Raw genomic sequence first — 25,854 nt, forward strand, 5'->3', positions numbered from 1 at the left:
ATGGCCAGTCCGCTCCGTCACAGGTTCAAACCCCACTGCAGTCAGCATGTCGTTGTGTCCCTGAGACACTTCACCCCAAAGTGCTCCTGTGGGGATTGCCCACAGAATTGAGTCTAACAAGTGACATGTCATGTAATGGAGCTGCATACAGGAGGATAGAGCTGCACACTATAGGTTAATGTAGCGCTGCATTAAAGTGTTATCATCAAAATATAGTTAGAGACAGTCAAAGTATCATGAAAGTGTTCTCAAAGCTGGTCAAGGTGCAGCTAGTTTGGTGGAACTAAAGTCTGATTCAACACGTGATGAGATTTCATACAATATTGTGTGTGTGTGTGTGTGTGTGTGTGTGTGTGTGTGTGTGTGCGCAGAGGGAAGGGGTCACACTGCATGATGAACGGCAGCAGTGTCTCCACGTCTCAGACCTCCAGGATCAAGAATGAACCAGGTAACCCCCCCCCATTTTTTTTTGCTTTCTAACTTGTGGCCCTGATGTTGCTTGGGGGGCGGGGCTTACCAAAGAGTAGTTTGGCATCCTGAGTGACAGCCCTCCCTCCCTCATGGTGCCTTCATGGATGTTAGGTAGCCCGAGAAATATAACTCAACCCTTTCTCTACCCAATACTCCGTGATTGGTGGGAGGTTGCGTTCAGCGATCTGTTGAGCATCGTCGTCGGCAACAATCGCGGTATAATAGCAATAAACTGTGCTAGAATGTGAAGTTACATATCCGCAATTAAGCGTTGTCCTTCCCCACTTCACGTAGCTCTATGAACGCAGCATTGTATTGGCTTGGCTTTTTGCGATGGCGTCATGTCCACCAGAACCACCTGCTAGAGCTCACCTGCTGGAGCTCACCTGCTGGAGCTCACCATGGAGCTCACCTGCTGGAGCTCACCATGGAGCTCACCATGGAGCTCACCTGCTGGAGCTCACCTGCTGGAGCTCACCTGCTGGAGCTCACCTGCTGGAGCTCACCATGGAGCTCACCTGCTGGAGCTCACCTGCTGGAGCTCACCTGCTGGAGCTCACCATGGAGCTCACCATGGAGCTCACCATGGAGCTCACCATGGAGCTCACCATGGAGCTCACCATGGAGCTCACCTGCTGGAGCTCACCATGGAGCTCACCTGCTGGAGCTCACCATGGAGCTCACCATGGAGCTCACCATGGAGCTCACCTGCTGGAGCTCACCATGGAGCTCACCTGCTGGAGCTCACCATGAGCTCACCCATGGAGCTCACCATGGAGCTCACCTGCTGGAGCTCACCATGGAGCTCACCTGCTGGAGCTCACCATGGAGCTCACCATGGAGCTCACCATGGAGCTCACCTGCTGGAGCTCACCATGGAGCTCACCATGGAGCTCACCATGGAGCTCACCATGGAGCTCACCATGGAGCTCACCATGGAGCTCACCATGGAGCTCACCATGGAGCTCACCTGCTGGAGCTCACCATGGAGCTCACCATGGAGCTCACCTGCTGGAGCTCACCATGGAGCTCACCATGGAGCTCACCATGGAGCTCACCATGGAGCTCACCATGGAGCTCACCATGGAGCTCACCATGGAGCTCACCTGCTGGAGCTCACCATGGAGCTCACCATGGAGCTCACCATGGAGCCAGCAGGTGGCTCTGGTGGACCTGCTCTATTCACTATTTTCCATTCATGCTCTGAGGGTGCATTCACCCCTAATAGTTTGCTCTCTGGTGAGCACCAGACCACAGTTTGTTGCATTGTTTCTTTTTCCAGAAGGTTCAGTTTGCGTTCACACGGCAAAACTCAAACGGACTATAAACTTTAAACACAAGTCATGTGCTCGGAAATGCTGTTCAACCATTGGTCAGACATTAAGGGGGTAAAAACGCCTCCGCCATGGAGCATCGGCACTTTCTGCAGGTTGTTCTCATGCTGCTGTTAATCTGGAGATGAACAGACACTAGCGGCCCGGGCATATGATTATATCATCAGACAACGTTAAAAACATGATAACACAATGAGACGTTCTGCAGTCAGAGGGCGTTTCACCGACGACAGGTGCTCTGACGTTTATGTAGCTGACGGAGCATTTTTACTTTACACGACACTCATAGGCGGCGCGTGAGGCTCAGGTTTGGGAAGGCTAAATAACTTGTTTTTACCTGACGCTGCCCGCCTCCAGCGTCTATAGAAAAGAGATCAACTCAAGCACCGCCTGCTGACCAATCAGAGCTCAGTGTGCGGGGAATAAATCATCAATACAGTTTAAACTGCAGTAGCCTGCAGAGAAGACGCCGACGTGTCACACTTATCATTCATATCACATCATCAATCAGATCATCGATCATATCATATCACATATCTCCTGATCTGAGTCAGCTGAGCCGTATCTGGCCGTGCAACACTCACAGCGTCACAGACTGGATGCAGAAGCATTATTTGAAGCAACACATTAAGTTGAGGAAACACTGGAGTCAAATGTAATGAAAGTCAGATGGTGTCTTAGACGGGCAGTGATATCATAAAGCTGTTAATGTACGCATTCAAACACTTGTTCTGTTCCCAGCTGTGTTCACCTTGCAGGTGCAGCTCTGTGGCTTTGATCCTGGATCAAGTGTTTAAGTCATGGATGTTTAAACTTTAACTTCTTCATATGTCTAATATTATAGTTCACTTTTCATTCAGGAAGTATGACGCTGCGCTGTCAGTACACTTGTCCCTGTTTGTGATTGGTCAAACGTAGCTAACCCCGCCCCTTTCACATGAACGCTCTCAGCTGGAGAGAGACCCTGGCTTGATTCACCGAGTTGATAACCAGCGCCGTGGGACCGCTTGGTGAGATCTCTTTGTTAGTTAGTTTGTAACTCAAACGTACCCAGGGTCTGTGGACTGGCTTCGCAGCACACTTTCCTGGTGGCTGCAGCGCTAATCGAAGACACACATTATAGGGTACATTATATTTTTTATTTTACCAGGATGCAGTGACACAAATATTTGGAAAGGCTTAGCCTTCCCTAGCCTACAGCACCCGCCGCCCCTGACAACACTGTTCAACTCTTCATCCTGCTTCACTCTTTAACTTAACAACTGGATGTCTTGAAAGACTCTTTCGCTAAAGATTTTTGAAGACATCCGCGTTCTTGTGACGCGTAAATACTACGCTTCCTATATTTTAGTGCGGACTGCGTTCACACCAGCAATTAACCGCTCCAGAGTTCACTATCAATCAATCAATCAATCAATCAATGTTTATTTATATAGCCCAATATCACAAATGTTACATTTGTCTCAGTGGACTTTACAGTTTGTACACAATATCAGTATGACAATACGACACCCTCTGTCCTTAGACCCTCTGTCCTTAGCCCCTCTGTCCTTAGACCCTCACATCGTACAAGGAAAAACTTCCAAAGAAAACCCACAGTTTAAAGGGAACATGGAGAAACCTCAGGAAGAGCAACAGAGGAGGGATCCCTCTCCCAGGACGGACAGACGTGCAATAGATGCCGTGTGTACATTGAAAAGATAATACATTTGCAACATAGGTAGTCAAAATGTTTGGAAATGCATGTGTGTATAATAGGAAGATGAATCCACGAGGATATCCATCCAGGACCTATGATCCAGGACCACAGCCACGACTCAAGATCCAGGGCTCGCGATCCAGGACAGAGGAGCGCAGGATCATCCATGACTCCGGATCCCGGCGTATACAGACACCAAAAAGAAAGACATTTGGGGAAGCTGGGTTAATCGGAACATGAGAGTACACAGGTATAGACAGAGAGAAGGAAGAAGTAAGATGTCCCCCGACAAACTAAGCCTATATCAGCAAAACTAGGGGCTGGATCTAATCAGCCCTAACTATAAGCTTTATCAAAAAGGAAGGTCTTAAGCGCACTCTTAAAAACGGATAGGGTGTCTGCCGCCCGAACACAAACTGGAAGCTGATTCCACAAATGTGGAGCTTGATAAGAAAAGGCTCTGGCTCCCATTGTACTTTTAGAGACTCTAGGAACAACCACTAGCAAGCGCTCCGGGCAGGGCCGCCTTAATGCACGGGCTGACCTGGGCTGAATGACCCTCTGTCCTCAGACCCTCTGTCCTCAGACCCTCTGTCCTCAGACCCTCTGTCCTCAGACCCTCTGTCCTTAGACCCTCTGTCCTTAGATCCTCTGTCCTCAGACCCTCTTTCCTCAGACCCTCTGTCCTCAGACCCTCTGTCCTTAGACCCTCACATCGTACAAGGAAACACTTCCAGAGAAAACCCACAGTTTAAAGGGAACATGGGAGAAACCTCAGGGAGAGCAACAGAGGAGGGATCCCTCTCCCAGGACGGACAGACGTGCAATAGATGCTGTGTGTAAATCCAAGAGATAATACATTTTACAGCATATAGACCGAATGTTAGGAAATGCATGTGTCTGTAATGAGAAGATGAATCCACGAGGATGTCAGCTACAATCCTGTTTGTTTTCATCTGGTTTCAAAAAACAAAGTCTTGGCTTTCAGAATATTAAACTTGTTTCGGCGAATTCAGATGATAAATACAACTTTGAAGCTTCGGCATAATTACAAGCGGAGAACGGAGTAACTTGACGTCACAGCAGGCATAACAACAGCCGGTGTTTCTCCCGGGAAACAAACACAATATACACAAACACACACACATATACACACACACACACACATATATACACACACACACACACTCGCGAGCTTCCCCCAGACCAGTAATCCAAACGAAAATATCTTCCCTCCGTATACATATATAGTATTTTGATCATTTGCTCCGCTAATCAATGAGATCGATGGATTCCAGAGATGACTCCGTAACAGTCAGTGGGCACCACTTCACAGCCAATCAGAATGAGAATATGTTTCACATGTGACTTATTCAAATTGCGAGTGATTGAGTGACAGATGAAGGGTGTTTAGGAGAACATTTGGAGAAGAAAAAGTTTGAGAGTGGCGCTCTCAAAAGGAGTTTTGAGACAAGCAGCTATTACAAAACATGCCGAAGCTTACAGGTTATTTTAAACCTGTAGGCCAGGATGAGGAGGGAGGACAGGTGAGTTCTGGACCGAGCGGCAGCGGTGCCGGCCGCGGGGCCTCGGAGCCAAGTAGGCCGTCTGGTTCTGATAGCGATGGAGTAGCGGGAGAGGAAGAACAGACAGGAGGGACATTATCTGTTGGAGGAGATGGAGAGGTCGACGAGGACTTGCTACGTGGAGGGGCGCTAACGGCAACCGGACAAATACATGAGGGAGGCCCGATACGTCACTCATCTGGAGGAGAGGACCAGGCGCGCAGAGCAGAGTGGAGAAGTGCGATCACAGAGCCTGCCGAGGCTATAAATGACTTTGATTTGTTCAGCCCCAGGGCCTGATGGCAGGTTAAGGTGGGCTTGGCTCCGAGACCACCTATTTTAGCGGACCAAAGTCCGGTTGTTTAGTTCACTTAAGAGGTCTCGGACTGTGTTCACACCGACCCAAACAAACCGCACCAAGCGGCTAAACGCACCAGGGTTCGATTCAACTGGACTATAAAAGGCAGGTGTGAACGCACCCTTAGATAACTTCAGTAACTATCAGTTTAGTTTCCCACCAATCACGGAGTATTGGGTAGAGAAAGTGTTGAGTTATATTTCTCGCGCTACCTAACATCATGAAGGCAGCATGAGGGAGGGAGGGCTGTCACTCAGGATGCCAGACTGCTCTTTGGTAAGCCCCGCCCCCCAAGCAACATGAGGGAGGGAGGGCTGTCACTCAGGATGCCAGACTGCTCTTTGGTAAGCCCCGCCCCCCAAGCAACATGAGGGAGGGAGGGCTGTCACTCAGGATGCCAGACTGCTCTTTGGTAAGCCCCGCCCCCCCAAGCAACATGAGGGAGGGAGGGCTGTCACTCAGGATGCCAGACTGCTCTTTGGTAAGCCCCACCCCCAAGCAACATGAGGGAGGGAGGGCTGTCACTCAGGATGCCAGACTGCTCTTTGGTAAGCCCCCGCCCCCCAAGCAACATGAGGGAGGGAGGGCTGTCACTCAGGATGCCAGACTGCTCTTTGGTAAGCCCCGCCCCCCAAGCAACATGAGGGAGGGAGGGCTGTCACTCAGGATGCCAGACTGCTCTTTGGTAAGCCCCGCCCCCCAAGCAACATGAGGGAGGGAGGGCTGTCACTCAGGATGCCAGACTGCTCTTTGGTAAGCCCCGCCCCCCCAAGCAACATGAGGGAGGGAGGGCTGTCACTCAGGATGCCAGACTGCTCTTTGGTAAGCCCCGCCCCCCCAAGCAACATGAGGGAGGGAGGGCTGTCACTCAGGATGCCAGACTGCTCTTTGGTAAGCCCCACCCCCAAGCAACATGAGGGAGGGAGGGCTGTCACTCAGGATGCCAGACTGCTCTTTGGTAAGCCCCGCCCCCCAAGCAACATGAGGGAGGGAGGGCTGTCACTCAGGATGCCAGACTGCTCTTTGGTAAGCCCCGCCCCCCAAGCAACATGAGGGAGGGAGGGCTGTCACTCAGGATGCCAGACTGCTCTTTGGTAAGCCCCGCCCCCCAAGCAACATGAGGGAGGGAGGGCTGTCACTCAGGATGCCAGACTACTCTTTGGTAAGCCCCGCCCCCCCAAGCAACATGAGGGAGGGAGGGCTGTCACTCAGGATGCCAGACTGCTCTTTGGTAAGCCCCCCCCCCAAGCAACATGAGGGAGGGAGGGCTGTCACTCAGGATGCCAGACTGCTCTTTGGTAAGCCCCGCCCCCCAAGCAACATGAGGGAGGGAGGGCTGTCACTCAGGATGCCAGACTGCTCTTTGGTAAGCCCCGCCCCCCAAGCAACATGAGGGAGGGAGGGCTGTCACTCAGGATGCCAGACTGCTCTTTGGTAAGCCCCGCCCCCCAAGCAACATGAGGGAGGGAGGGCTGTCACACTGATTTTTGTCCTAACAATTTTTCCTCCTGGTCTCTCGCGCCCCCCCTTTGAGAAATACTGAATTTGTGTGTGTGTGTGTGTGTGTGTGTGTGTGTGTGTGTGTGTGTGTGTGTGTGTGTGTGTGTGTGTGTGTGTGTGTGTGTGTGTGTGTGTGTGTGTGTGTGTGTGTGTGTGTGTGTGTGTGTGTTGTGTGTGTGTGTGTTGTGTGGTGTGTGTGTGGTGTGTGTGTGTGTGTGTGTGTGTGTGTGTGTGTGTGTGTGTGTGTGTGATGTGTGTGTGTGTGTGTGTGTGTGTGTGTGTGTGTGTGTGTGTGTGTGTGTGTGTGTGTGTGTGTGTGTGTGTAGACTCCTGGTCTCAGCAGGAATGTCTCACTCTTCTTGAGAGGATTCGTTCCCTGCTCCCAGACGTTGATGCTATGAAGTATAAAACCACCGAGTCTCACTTCGACTGGGAGAAGGTGGGCTTCGGGCTGTTCTCCGGGGAGATGTGCCGCAGCAAGTGGCTCAAAGTCTCCACAGAGGTACGATCGATCTGCACTGAGTCACGTCTCACCTTCATGACTTCATGAGCATCTCTTCATGTGAGACGATGAAGATGTTATGGCTTATTTGAATATCTTTTAAAGGTGATATCTTCCATATAGTAGAATGAGCTTTCTCTCTGTATTGTATGTGATGTCAGTCCTGGAGTTGTTCCAGAGCAGAACCCCTTCACAGCGCCTGTTATAACCTGTTATAACCCTCTCTAACCCTAACGCTCCAGGTGCGTAAGTACCGCACAATGACGGAGGTCATCTTCGACGCCACAGAGTTCGTGAGGAATCCGTACAAAGGCAAGAAGCTGAAGGTGAGGCCTCCCCCAGTTTAATCGGGATTATTATCTGTAATTAAAGGTCCCCAAAGTGGGGGTGATTCGACATAACATTTAAAACATTTTTTTTAAAATTATTAGCATTATCCAGTGTTTCTCACATCATTTGATTCTATTTGTAGGGGCATATTACATTACATTACATTTAGCTGAGGCTTTTGTCCAGAGCGACTTACAATAAGTACATTCGACCAGGAAGACACAACCTTGAAGAAAACAGAATCATAAAGTACATCAGGTTTCATAGAGCCAAACATTTCAAGTGCTACTCAACTGGCTTTAGATAAGCCAGCCCTTTATTAGTATATAAGTGCTTTGTTAATAGTTCTATCGCTCGAAGTGGAGTCGAAAGAGATGAGTTTTCAGTCTGGAAGGTGTGTAAGCTTTCTGCTGTCCTGATGTCAATGGGGAGCTCATTCCACCATCTTGGAGCCAGGACAGCAAACCCACGTGTTTCTGCTGATGGGAACTTGGGTCCCCCTCGCAGCGAGGGCGCAACGAGTCGTTTGGCTGATGCATATATATTTAAAGGTCCCTATGATACTGTTTCTCATCAATATATCCCAGGTCTCAGATATATCCAGAGCCTGTCTCTGATTGGCTGAAACCAAACAGATCATTGCAGCATTACCCATAATCCCCTCTGTTTCAGCCCTGTTTCCAAAGTGCTGATTCTCTGTCTGTTACTTCAGATGAAAATAAGGAGCCCCTCCCCACGCCCCTCTGAGAGAGATCTGGTTACAAAGAACTCAATAGCCGCTTTCACACCAAGTACTTTGCTGTACTTAGTACCCCAGGGCACTAAATACAGATTGCGTTCACACCGGAATAAGTCCCTGGGGGAGGATTAGGCAAATGAAGCCGGTGACGTCACTTCTTCTTCTTCTGCTTTGGGTTTACTGGCAGGACGCAAACCACTTCACGGCGTATACTGCCGCCCGGAGTCCCCGGCCGGAAGTCAGCTTCTACTGAAGCCTTCCGAATAAATCGCCAGAACGCCGACACCTCCTCATCTCCACCGCTCCCATGTTTTTTTTTGTGTTGCCATAAGTTATTCTCTCTCCGTTGGTGCGCGGGGCTAATGCTAACGCTAATAATGCTAATGCCAGCAAATACAATGGCGGCTTCACAAAATGTTTCAGAGTTTTACGGGGCGTGGTTTGCAATTCACCCAGCCAATATAAATTGGTACTTTTTTGGCACTTTTTGGTACCACCTCTCAGCAGGCACTAAACATGAGGGTAAAAGTTCCCGGCACTAAGTACTCTTTTTGGTGTGAACGCAACATAACGGGTACTAACGGAACTAAGGGAGAAAAGTGCTCCGGTGTGAACGCGCCTGATGGTGCTCTAGGAGGAGATTCAGGTGATAAGGGGGGGGGTTACCTTGGTTGCTGATTGGCTAATGGCTACACAAGACAATACATCGTTATGACATCACAAAGTGGCCAAAATCTGATCAGCTCATTTTCAGACAGGTTTTTATAGAAATGGGTCAAAAAGAGAGAGAATCTTTGTTCCTGAACCTTTCAGTCTCTTTCCACAGAGGGGACACATGTTGATGTAGAAGAGACATGAAGAAGAGGGGACACATGTTGATGTAGAAGAAGACCTGAAGAAGAGGGGACACATGTTGATGTAGAAGAGACATGAAGAAGAGGGGACACATGTTGATGTAGAAGAGACATGAAGAAGAGGGACACATGTTGGTGTAGAAGAGACATGAAGAAGAGGGGACACATGTTGATGTAGAAGAGACATGAAGAAGAGGGGACACATGTTGATGTAGAAGAGACATGAGGAAGAGGGGACACATGTTGATGTAGAAGAGAGACATGAAGAAGAGGGGACACATGTTGATGTAGAAGAGACATGAGGGAGGGACACATGTTGATGTAGAAGAGACATGAAGAAGAGGGGACACATGTTGATGTAGAAGAGACATGAAGAAGAGGGGACACAGTGTTGATGTAGAAGCAGAACATGAAAAAGAGGGGACTACACTGTTTGATGTAGAAGAGACATGAAGAAGAGGGGACACATGGTGATGTAGAAGAGACATGAAGAGAGGGGGACACATGTTGAGTGTAGGAAGAGACATGAAGAAGAGGGGACACATGTTGATGTAGGAAGAGACATGAAGAAGAGGGGACACAATGTTGATGTAGAAGAGACATGAGAAGAGGGGGACACATGTTGATGTAGAAGAGACATGAAGAAGAAGGGGGGACACATGTTGATGTAGAAGAGACATGAAGAAGAGGGGACCATGTTGATGTAGAAGAGGACATGAAGAAGAGGGGACACATGGTGATGTAGAAGAGACATGAAGAAGAGGGGGACACATGTTGATGTAGAAGAGACATGAAAGAAGAGGGGACACATGTTGATGTAGTAAGAGACATGAGGAAGAGGGGACACATGTTGATGTAGAAGAGACATGAAGAAGAGGGGACACATGTTGATTAAGAAGAGACATGAAGAAGAGGGGGACACATGTTGATGTAGAAGAGACATGAAGAAGAGGGGACCCACTGTGATGTAGAAGAGACATGGAGGAAGAGGGGACACATGTTGATGTAGAAGAGACATGAGAAGAGGGGACACATGTTGATGTAGGAAGAGACATGAAGAAGAGGGGGACACATGTTGATGTAGAAGAGACATGAAGAAGAGGGGACACATGTTGATGTAGAAGAGACATGAAGAAGAGGGGGACAACATGTTGATGTAGAAGAGACTGACGAAGAGGGGACACATGTTGATGTAAGAAGAGACATGAAGAAGAGGTGACACATGTTGATGTAAGAAGAGACATGAGGAAGAGGGGACACATGTTGATGTAGAGGAGACATGAAGAAGAGGGGACACATGTTGATGTAGAAGAGACATGAAGAGAGAGGGGACACATGTTGATGTAGAAGAGACATGAAGAAGAGGGGACACATGTTGATGTAGAAGAGACATGAAGAAGAGGGGACACATGTTGAGGTAGAAGAGACATGAAGAAGAGGGGACACATGTTGATGTAGAAGAGACATGAAGAAGAGGGGACACATGTTGATGTAGAAGAGACATGAGAAGAGGGGACACATGTTGATGTAGAAGAGACATGAAGAAGAGGGGACACATGTTGATGTAGAAGAGACATGAAGAAGAGGGGACACATGTTGATGTAGAAGAGACAGTGAAGAAGAGGGGACACAATGTTGATGTAGAAGAGACATGAGAAGAGGGGACACATGTTGATGTAGAAGAGACATGAGAAGAGGGGACACATGTTGATGTAGAAGAGACATGAAGAAGAGGGGACACATGTTGATGTAGAAGAGACATGAAGAAGAGGGGACACATGTTGATGTAGAAGAGACATGAAGAAGGGGACACATGTTGATGTAGAAGAGACATGAAGAAGAGGGGACACATGTTGATGTAGAAGAGACATGAAGAAGAGGGGACACATGTTGATGTAGAAGAGACATGAGAAGAGGGACACATGTTGATGTAGAAGAGACATGAAGAAGAGGGGACACATGTTGATGTAGAAGAGACATGAAGAAGAGGGGACACATGTTGATGTAGAAAGACATGAAGAAGAGGGGACACATGTTGATGTAGAAGAGACATGAAGAAGAGGGGACACATGTTGATGTAGAAGAGACATGAAGAAAGGGGACACATGTTGATGTAGAAGAGACATGAAGAAGAGGGGACACATTTATGTAGAAGAGACATGAAGAAGAGGGGACACTGTTGATGTAGAAGAGACATGAAGAAGAGGGGACACATGTTGATGTAGAAGAGACATGAAGAAGAGGGGACATGTTGATGTAGAAGAGACATGAAGAAGAGGGGACACATGTTGATGTAGAAGAGACATGAGGAAGAGGGGACACATGTTGATGTAGAAGAACTGAGAAGAGGGGACACATGTTGATGTAGAAGAGACATGAGAAGAGGGACACATGTTGATGTAGAAGAGACATGGAGAAGAGGGGACACATGTTGATGTAGAAGAGACATGAAGAAGAGGGGACACATGTTGATGTAGAAGAGACATGAAGAGGGGACACATGTTGAGTAGAAGAGACATGAAGAAGAGGGGACACATGTTGATGTAGAAGAGACATGAAGAAGAGGGGACACATGTTGATGTAGAAGAGACATGAAGAAGAGGGGACACATGTTGATGTAGAAGAGACATGAAGAAGAGGGACACATGTTGATGTAGAAGAGACATGAAGAAGAGGGGACACATGTTGATGTAGAAGAGACATGAAGAAGAGGGGACATGTTGATGTAGAAGAGACATGAAGAAGAGGGGACACATGTTGATGTAGAAGAGACATGAAGAAGAGGGGACACATGTTGATGTAGAAGAGACATGAAGAAGAGGGGACACATGTTGATGTAGAAGAGACATGAAGAAGAGGGGACACAGCTGATGTAGAAGAGACATGAAGAAGAGGGGACACGTGTTGATGTAGAAGAGACATGAAGAAGAGGGGACACATGTTGATGTAGAAGAGACATGAAGAAGAGGGGACACATGTTGATGTAGAAGAGACATGAGGGAAGAGGGGACACATGTTGATGTAGAAGAGACATGAGGAAGAGGGGACACATGTTGATGTAGAAGAGACATGAAGAAGAGGGGACACATGTGATGTAGAAGAGACATGAAGAAGAGGGGACACATGTTGATGTAGAAGAGACATGAAGAAGAGGGGACACATGTTGATGTAGAAGAGACATGAAGAAGGGGATTGTTCATAATGGGCCTTTAAATGGTGTTTCCTGTCAGACTCACCCGGAGTTCCCAAAGAAACCCCTGACTCCATACTTCCGCTTCTTCATGGAGAAACGAGCCAAGTACGCCAAGATCCACCCAGAGATGAGCAACCTGGATCTGACCAAGATCCTGTCCAAGAAGTACAAGGAGCTGCCGGAGAAGAAGAAGGTCCGTACCCACGCCCCCCCCCCCCCCCCCGCCCCCCCGCTCCGCTCTGTCTCACCTCTCTCTGTCTCTGCAGCTAAAGTACATCACTGAGTTCCAGCGCGAGAAGGAGGAGTTCGAGAAGAACATGGCGCGCTTCAAGTGAGTCGCTCCTTCACCTCTTTGAAGCTTATATTATTATAGATTGGGTCTGCCCGATTTTCACTGCGCAGCGGGAGTTGTTCCTCCGACTGTACTGCTACAGCATCCCAAGAGGGACATTTGACACAGCGGCGTTTCACGAAGAAGAACCACATTCATCTGAGAGAGACGAGTTATTGAACGTAAAGCCTTTTAGTGGGTTCAGTAGATTCTAATAATAAGTGAGACATGGATTAGCTTCTGTTAGCGATCCTCATTGCTCGATCTGAAAGGTCTCTCAGCTTTAGGGCCAGATGACTGAGATTATTATTACTGACTCATACGTTATCAATTACACATGTGACCAGAGACCACCTCACTGTTTCCAGATAGACTTCACAAGGTCACTGTTTACAGATAGACTTCACAAGGTCACTGTTTCCAGATAGACTTCACAAGGTCACTGTTTCCAGATAGACTTCACAAGGTCACTGTTTACAGATAGACTTCACAAGGTCACTGTTTCCAGATAGACTTCACAAGGTCACTGTTTCCAGATAGACTTCACAAGGTCACTGTTTACAGATAGACTTCACAAGGTCACTGTTTACAGATAGACTTCACAAGGTCACTGTTTACAGATAGACTTCACAAGGTCACTGTTTCCAGATAGACTTCACAAGGTCACTGTTTCCAGATAGACTTCACAAGGTCACTGTTTCCAGATAGACTTCACAAGGTCACTGTTTCCAGATAGACTTCACAAGGTCACTGTTTACAGAATAGACTTCACAAGGTCACTGTTTCCAGATAGACTTCACAAGGTCACTGTTTCCAGATAGACTTCACAAGGTCACTGTTTACAGATAGACTTCACAAGGTCACTGTTTACAGATAGACTTCACAAGGTCACTGTTTACAGATAGACTTCAACAAGGTCACTGTTTCCAGATAGACTTCACAAGGTCACTGTTTCCAGATAGACTTCACAAGGTCACTGTTTCCAGATAGACTTCACAAGGTCACTGTTTCCAGATAGACTTCACAAGGTCACTGTTTACAGATAGACTTCACAAGGTCACTGTTTCCAGATAGACTTCACAAGGTCACTGTTTCCAGATAGACTTCACAAGGTCACTGTTCCAGATAGACTTCACAAGGTCACTGTTTCCAGATAGACTTCACAAGGTCACTGTTTCCAGATAGACTTCACAAGGTCACTGTTTCCAGATAGACTTCACAAGGTCACTGTTTCCAGATAGACTTCACAAGGTCACTGTTTCCAGATAGACTTCACAAGGTCACTGTTTACAGATAGACTTCACAAGGTCACTGTTTACAGATAGGCTTCACAAGGTCACTGTTTACAGATAGACTTCACAAGGTCACTGTTTACAGATAGGCTTCACAAGGTCACTGTTTACAGATAGACTTCACAAGGTCACTGTTTACAGATAGACTTCACAAGGGCACTGTTTCCAGATAGACTTCACAAGGTCACTGTTTACAGATAGACTTCACAAGGTCACTGTTTCCAGATAGACTTCACAAGGTCACTGTTTACAGATAGACTTCACAAGGTCACTGTTTACAGATAGACTTCACAAGGTCACTGTTTACAGATAGACTTCACAAGGTCACTGTTTACAGATAGACTTCACAAGGTCACTGTTTACAGATAGACTTCACAAGGTCACTGTTTCCAGATAGACTTCACAAGGTCACTGTTTACAGATAGACTTCACAAGTTCACGGCAGACTCGATCGTGCGCAGTGTGAATCGGGCACAGATATCACTGTAGGTCCACAGAGAGAGGACTCTCAGCCAAATATATCCTTTTACTAACTCTACTAACTATAGCCTACTAACTCTACTAACTCTACTAACTATAGCCTACTAACTCTACCAACTCTACCAACTCTACCAACTCTACTAACTCTACTAACTATAGCCTACTAACTCTACCAACTCAACCAACTCTACTAACTCTACTAACTCTACTAACTATAGCCTACTAACTCTACTAACTCTACTAACTCTACTAACTCTACTAACTATTGCCTACTAACTCTACTAACTATACTAACTATAGCCTACTAACTCTACTAACTCTACTAACTATACTAACTATAGCCTACTAACTCTACTAACTCTACTAACTATACTCATCATATAAATAACAACACAAGGAGAAATCCACACGTAGAGATAATAGGATATTTGTTAAGAAGATGTTAGCATGTGTTATTAGTGTGTGTTGTTAACGTGGATTGTTAGCATGTGTTGTTAGCGTGTGTTGTTAACGTGGGTTGTTAGCATGTGTTGTTAGCGTGGGTTGTTAGCATGTGTTGTTAGCGTGGGTTGTTAGCATGTGTTGTTAGCGTGGATTGTTAGCATGTGTTGTTAGCGTGTGTTGTTAACGTGGGTTGTTAGCATGTGTTGTTAGCGTGTGTTGTTAACGTGGGTTGTTAGCATGTGTTGTTAGCGTGTGTTGTTATTGTGTGTTGTTAGCATGTGTTGTTAACGTGGGTTGTTAGCATGTGTTGTTAGCGTGGGTTGTTAGCATGTGTTGTTAGCGTGTGTTGTTAACGTGGGTTGTTAGCATGTGTTGTTAGCGTGTGTTGTTAACGTGGGTTGTTAGTATGTGTTGTTAGCGTGTGTTGTTAACGTGGGTTGTTAGTATGTGTTGTTAGCGTGTGTTGTTAACGTGGGTTGTTAGCATGTGTTGTTAGCGTGTGTTGTTAACGTGGGTTGTTGTTAGCATGTGTTGTTAGTGTGTGTTGTTAGCGTGTGTTGTTAGTGTGTGTTGTTAGCGTGTGTTGTTAGCGTGGGTTGTTAGCAGGTGTTGTTAGCATGTGTTGTTAGCGTGGGTGGTTAGCGTGTGTTGTTAGCGTGTGTTGTTAGCGTGTGTTGTTAGCAGGTGTTGTTAGCATGTGTTGTTAGCGTGGGTGGTTAGCGGGTGTTGTTAGCGTGGGTTGCCACACAGTGTTGTTAGCATGCTAACGATGCTGCCTGCAGGCACGATCATCCTGATCTGATCGAAGAGAGGAAGAAGTCCGACCTGCCAGAGAAACCCAAAACTCCCCAACAGCTGTGGTACAACCACGAGAAGAAGACCTACCTGAAGCTGCACCCCGAGGTACACACACACACACACACCAGTTTATTAGCTAGCCTACACTATTACATTATCTCTCTATAACAATATGACTAACTTACGTAAGCTATCGCAAAAAGCTAGCTAGCTAACATTATGTAACCAAATGAATCGCATGTTATCAATCTAATTGATGTGTGTGTGTGTGTGTGTGTGTGTGTGTGTGTGTGTGTGTGTGTGTGTGTTTCAGGTCAGTCAGAAGGAGCTGAAGGAGGCTCTGAGGAGACAGTGGTCCCAGCTCTCTGACAAGAGGAGACTCAAGTGGATCAGCAAAGCCCTGGAGCTGCAGAAAGACTACGAGGTACAATACACACACACACACACACACACACACACTTATTATTATTATCCTCCTCCCCTGCAGGTTCTAATGGGTGTGACATGGACCTGTGGAACTATAACCCATTATTTTGCTGTGTGTGTGCAGGGCAGTATGAGGGCGTATCATGTGGCTCACCCTGACGTCTCCGCCGATGATCACGTGCGCTCCGTCCTCACTAAAGCAGAGAGACAGCTGAAGGACAAGTTCGATGGACGGCCGACGAAACCTCCACCGTGAGTCCCAATTAGCTAACGAGGAGCTAGCTGCTAACATGCTAATGAACAGGAAACTAAACAGTCTGTACTGCGCTGATATGATGGTGTGTGTGTGTGTTGCAGTAACGGCTACTCTCTGTACTGCGCTGAGCTGATGGTGTGTGTGTGTGTGTGTTGCAGTAACGGGTACTCTCTGTACTGCGCTGAGCTGATGGTGTGTGTGTGTGTTGCAGTAACGGCTACTCTCTGTACTGCGCTGAGCTGATGGTGTGTGTGTGTGTTGCAGTAACGGCTACTCTCTGTACTGCGCTGAGCTGATGGTGTGTGTGTGTGTTGCAGTAACGGCTACTCTCTGTACTGCGCTGAGCTGATGGTGTGTGTGTGTGTGTTGCAGTAACGGCTACTCTGTACTGCGCTGAGCTGATGGTGTGTGTGTGTGTGTTGCAGTAACGGCTACTCTCTGTACTGCGCTGAGCTGATGGTGTGTGTGTGTGTTGCAGTAACGGCTACTCTCTGTACTGCGCTGAGCTGATGGTGAACATGAAGGACGTCCCCAGCACTGAGAGGATGGTTCTGTGCAGCAAGCAGTGGAAGTTGATGACGCAGAAAGAGAAGGACATGTTCCAGAAGCGCTGCGAACAGGTCTGTGTCTCCTCTAACACACGCAGCTCTTATTGTGAAGCCTGCTCTCACTTCCTGTTTGTGTTTCAGAGGAAGAAGCAGTACGACGTGGACCTGCAGAGGTTTCTGGAGGTACGTCCTGTCAGACCGTATTAGACTCTAATATACTTTAATATACTCTAGTAGACTCTAATAGACTCTAATAGACTCTAATAGACTCTAATGGACTTTAATAGACTCTAATAGACTCTAATATACTTTAATAGACTCTAATGGACTCTAATAGACTTTAATGGACTCTAATAGACTCTAATGGACTCTAATAGACTTTAATGGACTCTAATAGACTTTAACAGACTCTAATAGACTCTAATAGACTCTAATGGACTCTAATAGACTTTAATGGACTCTAATAGACTCTAATGGACTCTAATAGACTTTAATGGACTCTAATAGACTTTAACAGACTCTAATAGACTCTAATAGACTCTAATGGACTTTAATAGACTCTAATAGACTCTAATAGACTCTAATAGACTCTAATATACTTTAATAGACTCTAATAGACTCTAATATACTTTAATAGACTCTAATGGACTCTAATAGACTTTAATGGACTCTAATAGACTCTAATGGACTCTAATAGACTTTAATGGACTCTAATAGACTTTAACAGACTCTAATAGACTCTAATAGACTTTAATAGACTCTAATAGACTCTAATAGACTCTAATGGACTCTAATAGACTTTAATGGACTCTAATAGACTCTAATGGACTCTAATAGACTTTAATGGACTCTAATAGACTTTAACAGACTCTAATAGACTCTAATGGACTCTAATAGACTTTAATGGACTCTAATAGACTTTAACAGACTCTAATAGACTTTAATAGACTCTAATGGACTCTAATAGACTTTAATGGACTCTAATAGACTTTAACAGACTCTAATAGACTTTAATAGACTCTAATGGACTCTAATAGACTTTAATGGACTCTAATAGACTCTAATAGACTTTAATAGACACTAATAGACTTTAATGGACTCTAATAGACTTTAATGGACTCTAATATACTTTAATAGACTCTAATGGACTCTAATGGCGCGTTTTCACTGCAGCGGGGTAGCCCCGTTTAAGCGTCCCTAAGCGTCCTCGCTCTGGCCTCGGACTGCCTCGCTGGCCGGCCCAGGCCGTGGCGCATTACCATTACAGTTTAGGACCTGGGGTAGCAACGCAGTGTAGGCGGGGTGATCGGCTTTGTTTTTGTTCACATTTCGAGTTGTTCCGTCGAGCTCCCGCTGGATTTGATCATCCCCAATGAGATGTAGGAACGTCGTCACCTCCTCGGTCGACCACGGTGTGCTTTTCTTAGAAGTAGCCATTTTTGTAGCTCCTCCGTTTACAAAATGCTGTGTATAAAAATGCTGCAAGCTTGCTTCTAGATATATATATGCGACGCTAGGGATGAACTCGCGCGCAATCTTGTGACGATTCTCTCTGACCAATCAGCAGTCGAGAGTGTTGACGTCACTAGTTCAGCCCTGGCCCTGGTCTGAGGGAACCACGATTTTATGAGGCCGGAAAAAGAGGGAAAAAGTATCCGCTGGCCGGTACTAGGCTATATGGAAACGTCACCAAAAACCGGCCTGGCCGCTTGAGGACGGTTAAGGACGCTTAAACGGGGCTACCCGCTGCAGTGGAAACGCGCCATAATAGACTCTAATAGACTTTAATAGACTCTAATAGACTCTAATAGACTCTAATATACTCTAATGGACTCTAATAGATTTTAATAGACTCTAATAGACTTTAATGGACTCTAATAGACTCTAGTAGACTCTAATAGACTCTAATATACTTTAATAGACTCTAGTGGACTCTAATAGACTTTAATGGACTTTAATAGACTTTAATGGACTTTAATAGACTTTAATAGACTCTAATAGACTCTAATATACTTTAATAGACTCTAATGGACTCTAATATACTCTAATAGACTCTAGTAGACGCTAATATACTTTAATTGACTCTAATATACTCTAATAGACTTTAATAGACTCTAGTAGACTCTAATATACTCTAATAGACTTTAATAGACTTGAATAGACTTGAATAGACTCTAATAGACTCTAATAGACTTTAATGGACTCTAATAGACTTTAATGGACTCTAATATACTCTAATAGACTCTAGTAGACGCTAATATACTTTAATTGACTCTAATATACTCTAATAGACTCTAGTAGACTCTAATATACTCTAATAGACTTGAATAGACTTGAATAGACTCTAATAGACTCTAATAGACTTTTAATGGACTCTAATAGACTTTAATGGACTTTAATAGACTCTAATGGACTCTAGTAGACTCTAATAGACTCTAATAGACTCTAATGAACTCTAACAGACTTTAATGGACTTTAATAGACTTTAATAGACTCTAATAGACTCTAGTAGACGCTAATATACTTTAATAGACTCTAATATACTCTAATAGACTTTAATAGACTCTAATATACTTTAATAGACTCTAATAGACTCTATTAAAGTCTATTAGAGTCTACTAAAGTATATTAGAGTCTATTAGAGTCTACTAAAGTATATTAGACTCTAATAGACTTTAATAGACTCTAGTAGACTTTAATTTACTCTAATATACTCTGTTTTTAACGATTTTTTTATCGATATCTTTCAGAGTCTCCCAGACGAGGAGCGAGACCGGGTGATGGGCGAGGAGAAACTGGGCGGGGCCAGAACGGGAGGGGGCGTGGCCAACAGCCCACACAGATCCAAGACTCCCTCTGTCAAGGTGTGCACTTCCTTCTTCTGTGGTATTCACTGCTGCTAGCCCTTCAACACCTCCAGACTGATGCTTCATATTAATGTGCTCCAGTCTTAAAGCTTGTTAGTCTCCTGGTTCTGGTCTTAAAGCTCGTTAGTCTCCTGGTTCTGGTTTTACATTTTCTTAATGTCTTTCGTTTTTTGTAAAACACTTTGAATTGTCTTGTGTTGAAAGGTGCTATATAAATAAACTTGCCTTGCCTTAAAGCTTGTTCGTCTCCTGGTTCTGGTCTTGAAGCTCGTTAGTCTCCTGGTTCCGGTCTTAAAGCTCGTTAGTCTTCTGGTTCTGGTCTTAAAGCTTGTTAGTCTCCTGGTTCTGGTCTTAAAGCTCGTTAGTCTTCTGGTTCTGGTCTTAAAGCTAGTTAGTCTCCTGGTTCTGGTCTTAAAGCTCGTTAGTGTCCTGGTTCTGGTCTTAACGCTTGTTAGTCTCCTGGTTCTGGTCTTATAGCTCGTTAGTCTCCTGGTTCTGGTCCTAAAGCTCGTTAGCACCCTGGTTCTGGTCTTAAAGCTTGTTAGTCTCCTGGTTCTGATCTTAAAGCTTGTTAGCATCCTGGTTCTGGTCTTAAAGCTCGTTAGTCTCCTCGTTCTGGTCTTAAAGCTCATTAGTCTCCTGGTTCTGGTCTTAAAGCTCGTTAGCACCCTGGTTCTGGTCTTAAAGCTTGTTAGCACCCTGGTTCTGGTCTTAAAGCTCGTTAGTCTCCTGGTTCTGGTCTTAAAGCTTGTTAGTCTCCTGGTTCTGGTCTTAAAGCTTGTTAGTCTCCTGGTTCTTGTCTTAAAGCTCGTTAGTCTCCTGGTTCTGGTCCTAAAGCTCGTTAGTCTGCTGGTTCTGGTCTAAAAGCTCGTTAGCACCCTGGTTCTGGTCTTAAAGCTTGTTAGTCTCCTCGTTCTGGTCGTAAAGCTCGTTAGTCTCCTGGTTCTGGTCCTAAAGCTAGTTAGTCTCCTAGTTCTGGTCTTAAAGCTCGTTAGTCTCCTGGTTCTGGTCTTAAAGCTTGTTAGTCTCCTGGTCTTAAAGCTTGTTTGTCTCCTGGTTCTGGTCTTAAAGCTCGTTAGCATCCTGGTTCTGATCTTAAAGCTTGTTAGTCTCCTGGTTCTGGTCTTAAAGCTCGTTAGTCTCCTGGTTCTGGTCTTAAAGCTTGTTAGTCTCCTGGTTCTGGTCTTAAAGCTCGTTAGTCTCCTGGTTCTGGTCTTAAAGCTTGTTAGTCTCCTGGTTCTGGTCTTAAAGCTTATTAGTCTCCTGGTTCCGGTCTTAAAGCTTGTTAGTCTTCTGGTTCTGGTCTTAAAGCTAGTTAGTCTCCTGGTTCTGGTCTTAAAGCTCGTTAGTCTTCTGGTTCTGGTCTTAAAGCTAGTTAGTCTCCTGGTTCTGGTCTTAAAGCTCGTTAGTCTTCTGGTTCTGGTTTTAAAGCTTGTTAGTCTCCTGGTTCCGGTCTTAAAGCTCATTAGTCTCCTGGTTCTGGTCTTAAAGCTCGTTAGTCTCCTGGTTCTGGTCTTAAAGCTCGTTAGTCTTCTGGTTCTGGTCTTAAAGCTAGTTAGTCTCCTGGTTCTGGTCTTAAAGCTCGTTAGTCTTCTGGTTCTGGTCTTAAAGCTAGTTAGTCTCCTGGTTCTGGTCTTAAAGCTCGTTAGTCTCCTGGTTCTGGTCTTAAAGCTTGTTAGTCTCCTGGTTCTGGTCTTAAAGCTCGTTAGTCTTCTGGTTCTGGTCTTAAAGCTAGTTAGTCTCCTGGTTCTGGTCTTAAAGCTCGTTAGTCTCCTGGTTTTGGTCTTACAGCTTGTTAGTCTCCTGGTTCTGATCTTAAAGCTTGTTAGTCTCCTGGTTCTGGTCTTACAGCTCGTTAGCATCCTGGTTCTGATCTTAAAGCTTGTTCTGGTCTTAAAACTCGTTAGTCTCCTGGTTCTGGTCTTAAAGCTCGTTAGTCTCCTGGTTCTGGTCTTAAAGCTTGTTAGTCTCCTGGTTCTGGTCTTAAAGCTCGTTAGTCTCCTGGTTCTGGTCTTAAAGCTTGTTAGTCTCCTGGTTCTGGTCTTAAAGCTTATTAGTCTCCTGGTTCCGGTCTTAAAGCTCGTTAGTCTCCTGGTTCTGGTCTTAAAGCTCGTTAGTCTCCTGGTTCTGGTCTTAAAGCTTGTTAGTCTCCTGGTTCTGGTCTTAAAGCTCGTTAGTCTCCTGGTTCTGATCTTAAAGCTTGTTAGTCTCCTGGTTCTGGCCTTAAAGCTTGTTAGCATCCTGGTTCTGATCTTATAGCTCGTTAGCACCCTGGTTCTGGTCTTAATGCTCGTTAGTCTCCTGGTTCTGGTCTTAAAGCTCGTTAGTCTCCTGGTTCTGGTCTTAAAGCTCGTTAGTCTCCTGGTTCTGGTCCTAAAGCTCGTTAGTCTCCAAGTTCTGGTCTTAAAGCTCGTTAGTCTCCTGGTTCTGGTCTTAAAGCTCGTTAGTCTCCTGGTTCTGGTCTTAAAGCTCGTTAGTCTCCTGGTTCTGGTCTTAAAGCTTGTTAGCATCCTGGTTCTGGTCTTAAAGCTCGTTAGTCTCCTGGTTCTGGTCTTAAAGCTCATTAGTCTCCTGGTTCTGGTCTTAAAGCTCGTTAGCACCCTGGTTCTGGTCTTAAAGCTTGTTAGCACCCTGGTTCTGGTCTTAAAGCTTGTTAGTCTCCTCGTTCTGGTCGTAAAGCTCGTTAGTCTCCTGGTTCTGGTCCTAAAGCTAGTTAGTCTTCTCGTTCTGGTCTTAAAGCTCGTTAGTCTTCTGGTTCTGGTTTTAAAGCTTGTTAGTCTCCTGGTTCTGGTCTTAAAGCTCGTTAGTCTCCTGGTTCTGGTCTTAAAGCTCGTTAGTCTCCTGGTTCTGGTCTTAAAGCTCGTTAGTCTTCTGGTTCTGGTCTTAAAGCTAGTTAGTCTCCTGGTTCTGGTCTTAAAGCTCGTTAGTCTTCTGGTTCTGGTCTTAAAGCTAGTTAGTCTCCTGGTTCTGGTCTTAAAGCTCGTTAGTCTCCTGGTTCTGGTCTTAAAGCTTGTTAGTCTCCTGGTTCTGGTCTTAAAGCTTGTTAGTCTCCTGGTTCTGGTCTTAAAGCTTGTTAGTCTCCTGGTTCTGGTCTTAAAGCTTATTAGCACCCTGGTTCTGGTCTTAAAGCTTGTTAGCACCCTGGTTCTGGTCTTAAAGCTTGTTAGCACCCTGGTTCTGGTCTTAAAGCTTGTTAGTCTCCTGGTTCTGGTCTTAAAGCTTATTAGCACCCTGGTTCTGGTCTTAAAGCTTGTTAGTCTCCTGGTTCTGGTCTTAAAGCTTGTTAGTCTCCTGGTTCTGGTCTTAAAGCTCGTTAGTCTCCTGGTTTTGGTCTCTTAAAGCTTGTTAGTCTCCTGGTTCTGGTCTTAAAACTTGTTAGCACCCTGGTTCTGGTCTTAAAGCTTGTTAGTCTCCTGGTTCTGGTCTTAAAGCTTGTTAGTCTCCTGGTTCTGGTCTTAAAGCTCGTTAGTCTCCTGGTTTTGGTCTCTTAAAGCTTGTTAGTCTCCTGGTTCTGGTCTTAAAACTTGTTAGTCTCCTGGTTCTGGTCCTAAAGCTCGTTAGTCTCCTGGTTCTGGTCTTAAAGCTCGTTAGTCTCCTGGTTCTGGTCTTAAAGCTTGTTAGCACCCTGGTTCTGGTCTTGAAGCTCGTTAGTCTCCTGGTTCTGGTCTTACAGCTCGTTAGTCTCCTGGTTCTGGTCTTACAGCTCGTTTATCTCCTGGTTCTGGTCTTAAAGCTCGTTAGTCTCCTGGTTCTGGTCTTAAAGCTCGTTAGTCTCCTGGTTCTGGTCTTAAAGCTCGTTAGTCTCCTGGTTCTGGTCTTAAAACTCGTTAGTCTCCTGGTTCTGGTCTTATAGCTCGTTAGTCTCCTGGTTCTGGTCTTAAAGCTCATTAGTCTCCTGGTTCTGGTCTTAAAACTCGTTAGTCTCCTGGGTCTGGTCTTAAAGCTCGTTAGTCTCCTGGTTCTGGTCTTAAAGCTCGTTAGTCTCCTGGTTCTGGTCTTGAAGCTCGTTAGTCTCCTGGTTCTGGTCTTAAAGCTCGTTAGTCTCCTGGTTCTGGTCTTAAAGCTTGTTAGTCTCCTGGTTCTGGTCTTAAAGCTTGTTAGTCTCCTGGTTCTGGTCTTAAAGCTTGTTAGTCTCCTGATTCTGGTCTTAAAGCTTGTTAGTCTCCTGGTTCTGGTCTTAAAGCTTGTTAGTCTCCTGGTTCTGGTCTTAAAGCTCGTTAGTCTCCTGGTTCTGGTCTTAAAGCTCGTTAGTCTCCTGGTTTTGGTCTCTTAAAGCTTGTTAGTCTCCTGGTTCTGGTCTTAAAGCTTGTTAGTCTCCTGGTTCTGGTCTTAAAGCTTGTTAGTCTCCTGGTTCTGGTCTTAAAGCTTATTAGCACCCTGGTTCTGGTCTTAAAGCTTGTTAGCACCCTGGTTCTGGTCTTAAAGCGTATTAGCACCCTGATTCTGGTCTTAAAGCTTGTTAGCACCCTGGTTCTGGTCTTAAAGCTTGTTAGTCTCCTGGTTCTGGTCTTAAAGCTTATTAGCACCCTGGTTCTGGTCTTAAAGCTTGTTAGTCTCCTGGTTCTGGTCTTAAAGCTTGTTAGTCTCCTGGTTCTGGTCTTAAAGCTCGTTAGTCTCCTGGTTTTGGTCTCTTAAAGCTTGTTAGTCTCCTGGTTCTGGTCTTAAAACTTGTTAGTCTCCTGGTTCTGGTCTTAAAGCTTGTTAGTCTCCTGGTTCTGCTCTTAAAGCTTGTTAGTCTCCTGGTTCTGGTCTTAAAGCTTGTTAGTCTCCTGGTTCTGGTCTTAAAGCTTGTTAGTCTCCTGGTTCTGGTCTTAAAGCTTATTAGCACCCTGGTTCTGGTCTTAAAGCTTGTTAGCACCCTGGTTCTGGTCTTAAAGCATATTAGCACCCTGATTCTGGTCTTAAAGCTTGTTAGCACCCTGGTTCTGGTCTTAAAGCTTGTTAGTCTCCTGGTTCTGGTCTTAAAGCTTATTAGCACCCTGGTTCTGGTCTTAAAGCTTGTTAGCACCCTGGTTCTGGTCTTAAAGCTTATTAGCACCCTGGTTCTGGTCTTAAAGCTTGTTAGCACCCTGGTTCTGGTCTTAAAGCTTGTTAGCCTCCTGGTTTACAGCTCGTTAGTTTCCTGGTCTTACAGCTCGTAAGTCTCCTCGTCTGATGCCTCCTCTCCTCCTCGTGTCAGGAGACGGAGACCTGGACCCCTGCAGCACGGCGGGACGGGAAGAAGGCGGCGAAGCTTCCTGAGACGCCGAAGACAGCGGAGGAGATGTGGCAGCACAGCGTGATCGGAGACTACCTGGCCAAATACAGAGTGAGTCAGCATCACATGACACACACGCCTCCTGTTTACCTGCAACCTGTCTCTAACCTTTGACCCCTCCCCCGCAGAGCGACCGCAGGAAGGCGCAGGCGGCCATGGAGCAGGCCTGGAAGTCCATGGAGAAGAAGGAGAAGATCCCGTGGATCAAGAAGGCTGCGGAGGACCAGAAGCGTTACGAGGTTCAGTACCAACCTGTGGTCAGTGGGCCACACACACACACACACACACACACACACACACACACACACACACACACACACACACACACACACACACACACACACACACACACATACAGGCATATGTGGTTTACAAGGTCAATGGGGTTTTTCAGTGGTTTATAGGGACATACCTTTCCCACCATCCTGTCATATTAAAAATAAGGTACAAATATTTCCACTGAACCCCAGAAGACAATTTCCAATTCAAAAGAAAAATTTCACTTTCAGAACATACATAATATAATACATATAAAATATGTGACATTTCACAGGCTTATGGGGCCGGGACCAAATTGTGGTATATTGGGCCAACTGGGTTTATGAGGTCT

The 25,854-nt window shown here is 45.8% G+C and overlaps 1 protein-coding gene across 1 annotated transcript; it reads left to right on the forward strand.

Moving 5' to 3' along the window:
* Positions 1-361: 361 nt before the first annotated feature.
* On the forward strand, positions 362-25,501 carry ubtfl (upstream binding transcription factor, like; the record flags this gene model as incomplete). Its single annotated transcript, XM_034238606.1, is given in 13 exon segments — positions 362-448; positions 7,254-7,429; positions 7,672-7,755; positions 12,583-12,738; positions 12,812-12,876; positions 15,875-15,995; positions 16,204-16,314; positions 16,441-16,568; positions 17,051-17,192; positions 17,262-17,303; positions 19,871-19,984; positions 25,167-25,295; positions 25,373-25,501. Coding segments are annotated over 13 exon segments (1,455 nt in total), but the record flags the coding sequence as incomplete, so codon positions are not given.
* Positions 25,502-25,854: the final 353 nt, after the last annotated feature.

This window comes from Gymnodraco acuticeps, unplaced genomic scaffold (assembly GCF_902827175.1).
Source record: "Gymnodraco acuticeps unplaced genomic scaffold, fGymAcu1.1, whole genome shotgun sequence".
Lineage (NCBI taxonomy): Eukaryota > Metazoa > Chordata > Actinopteri > Perciformes > Bathydraconidae > Gymnodraco > Gymnodraco acuticeps.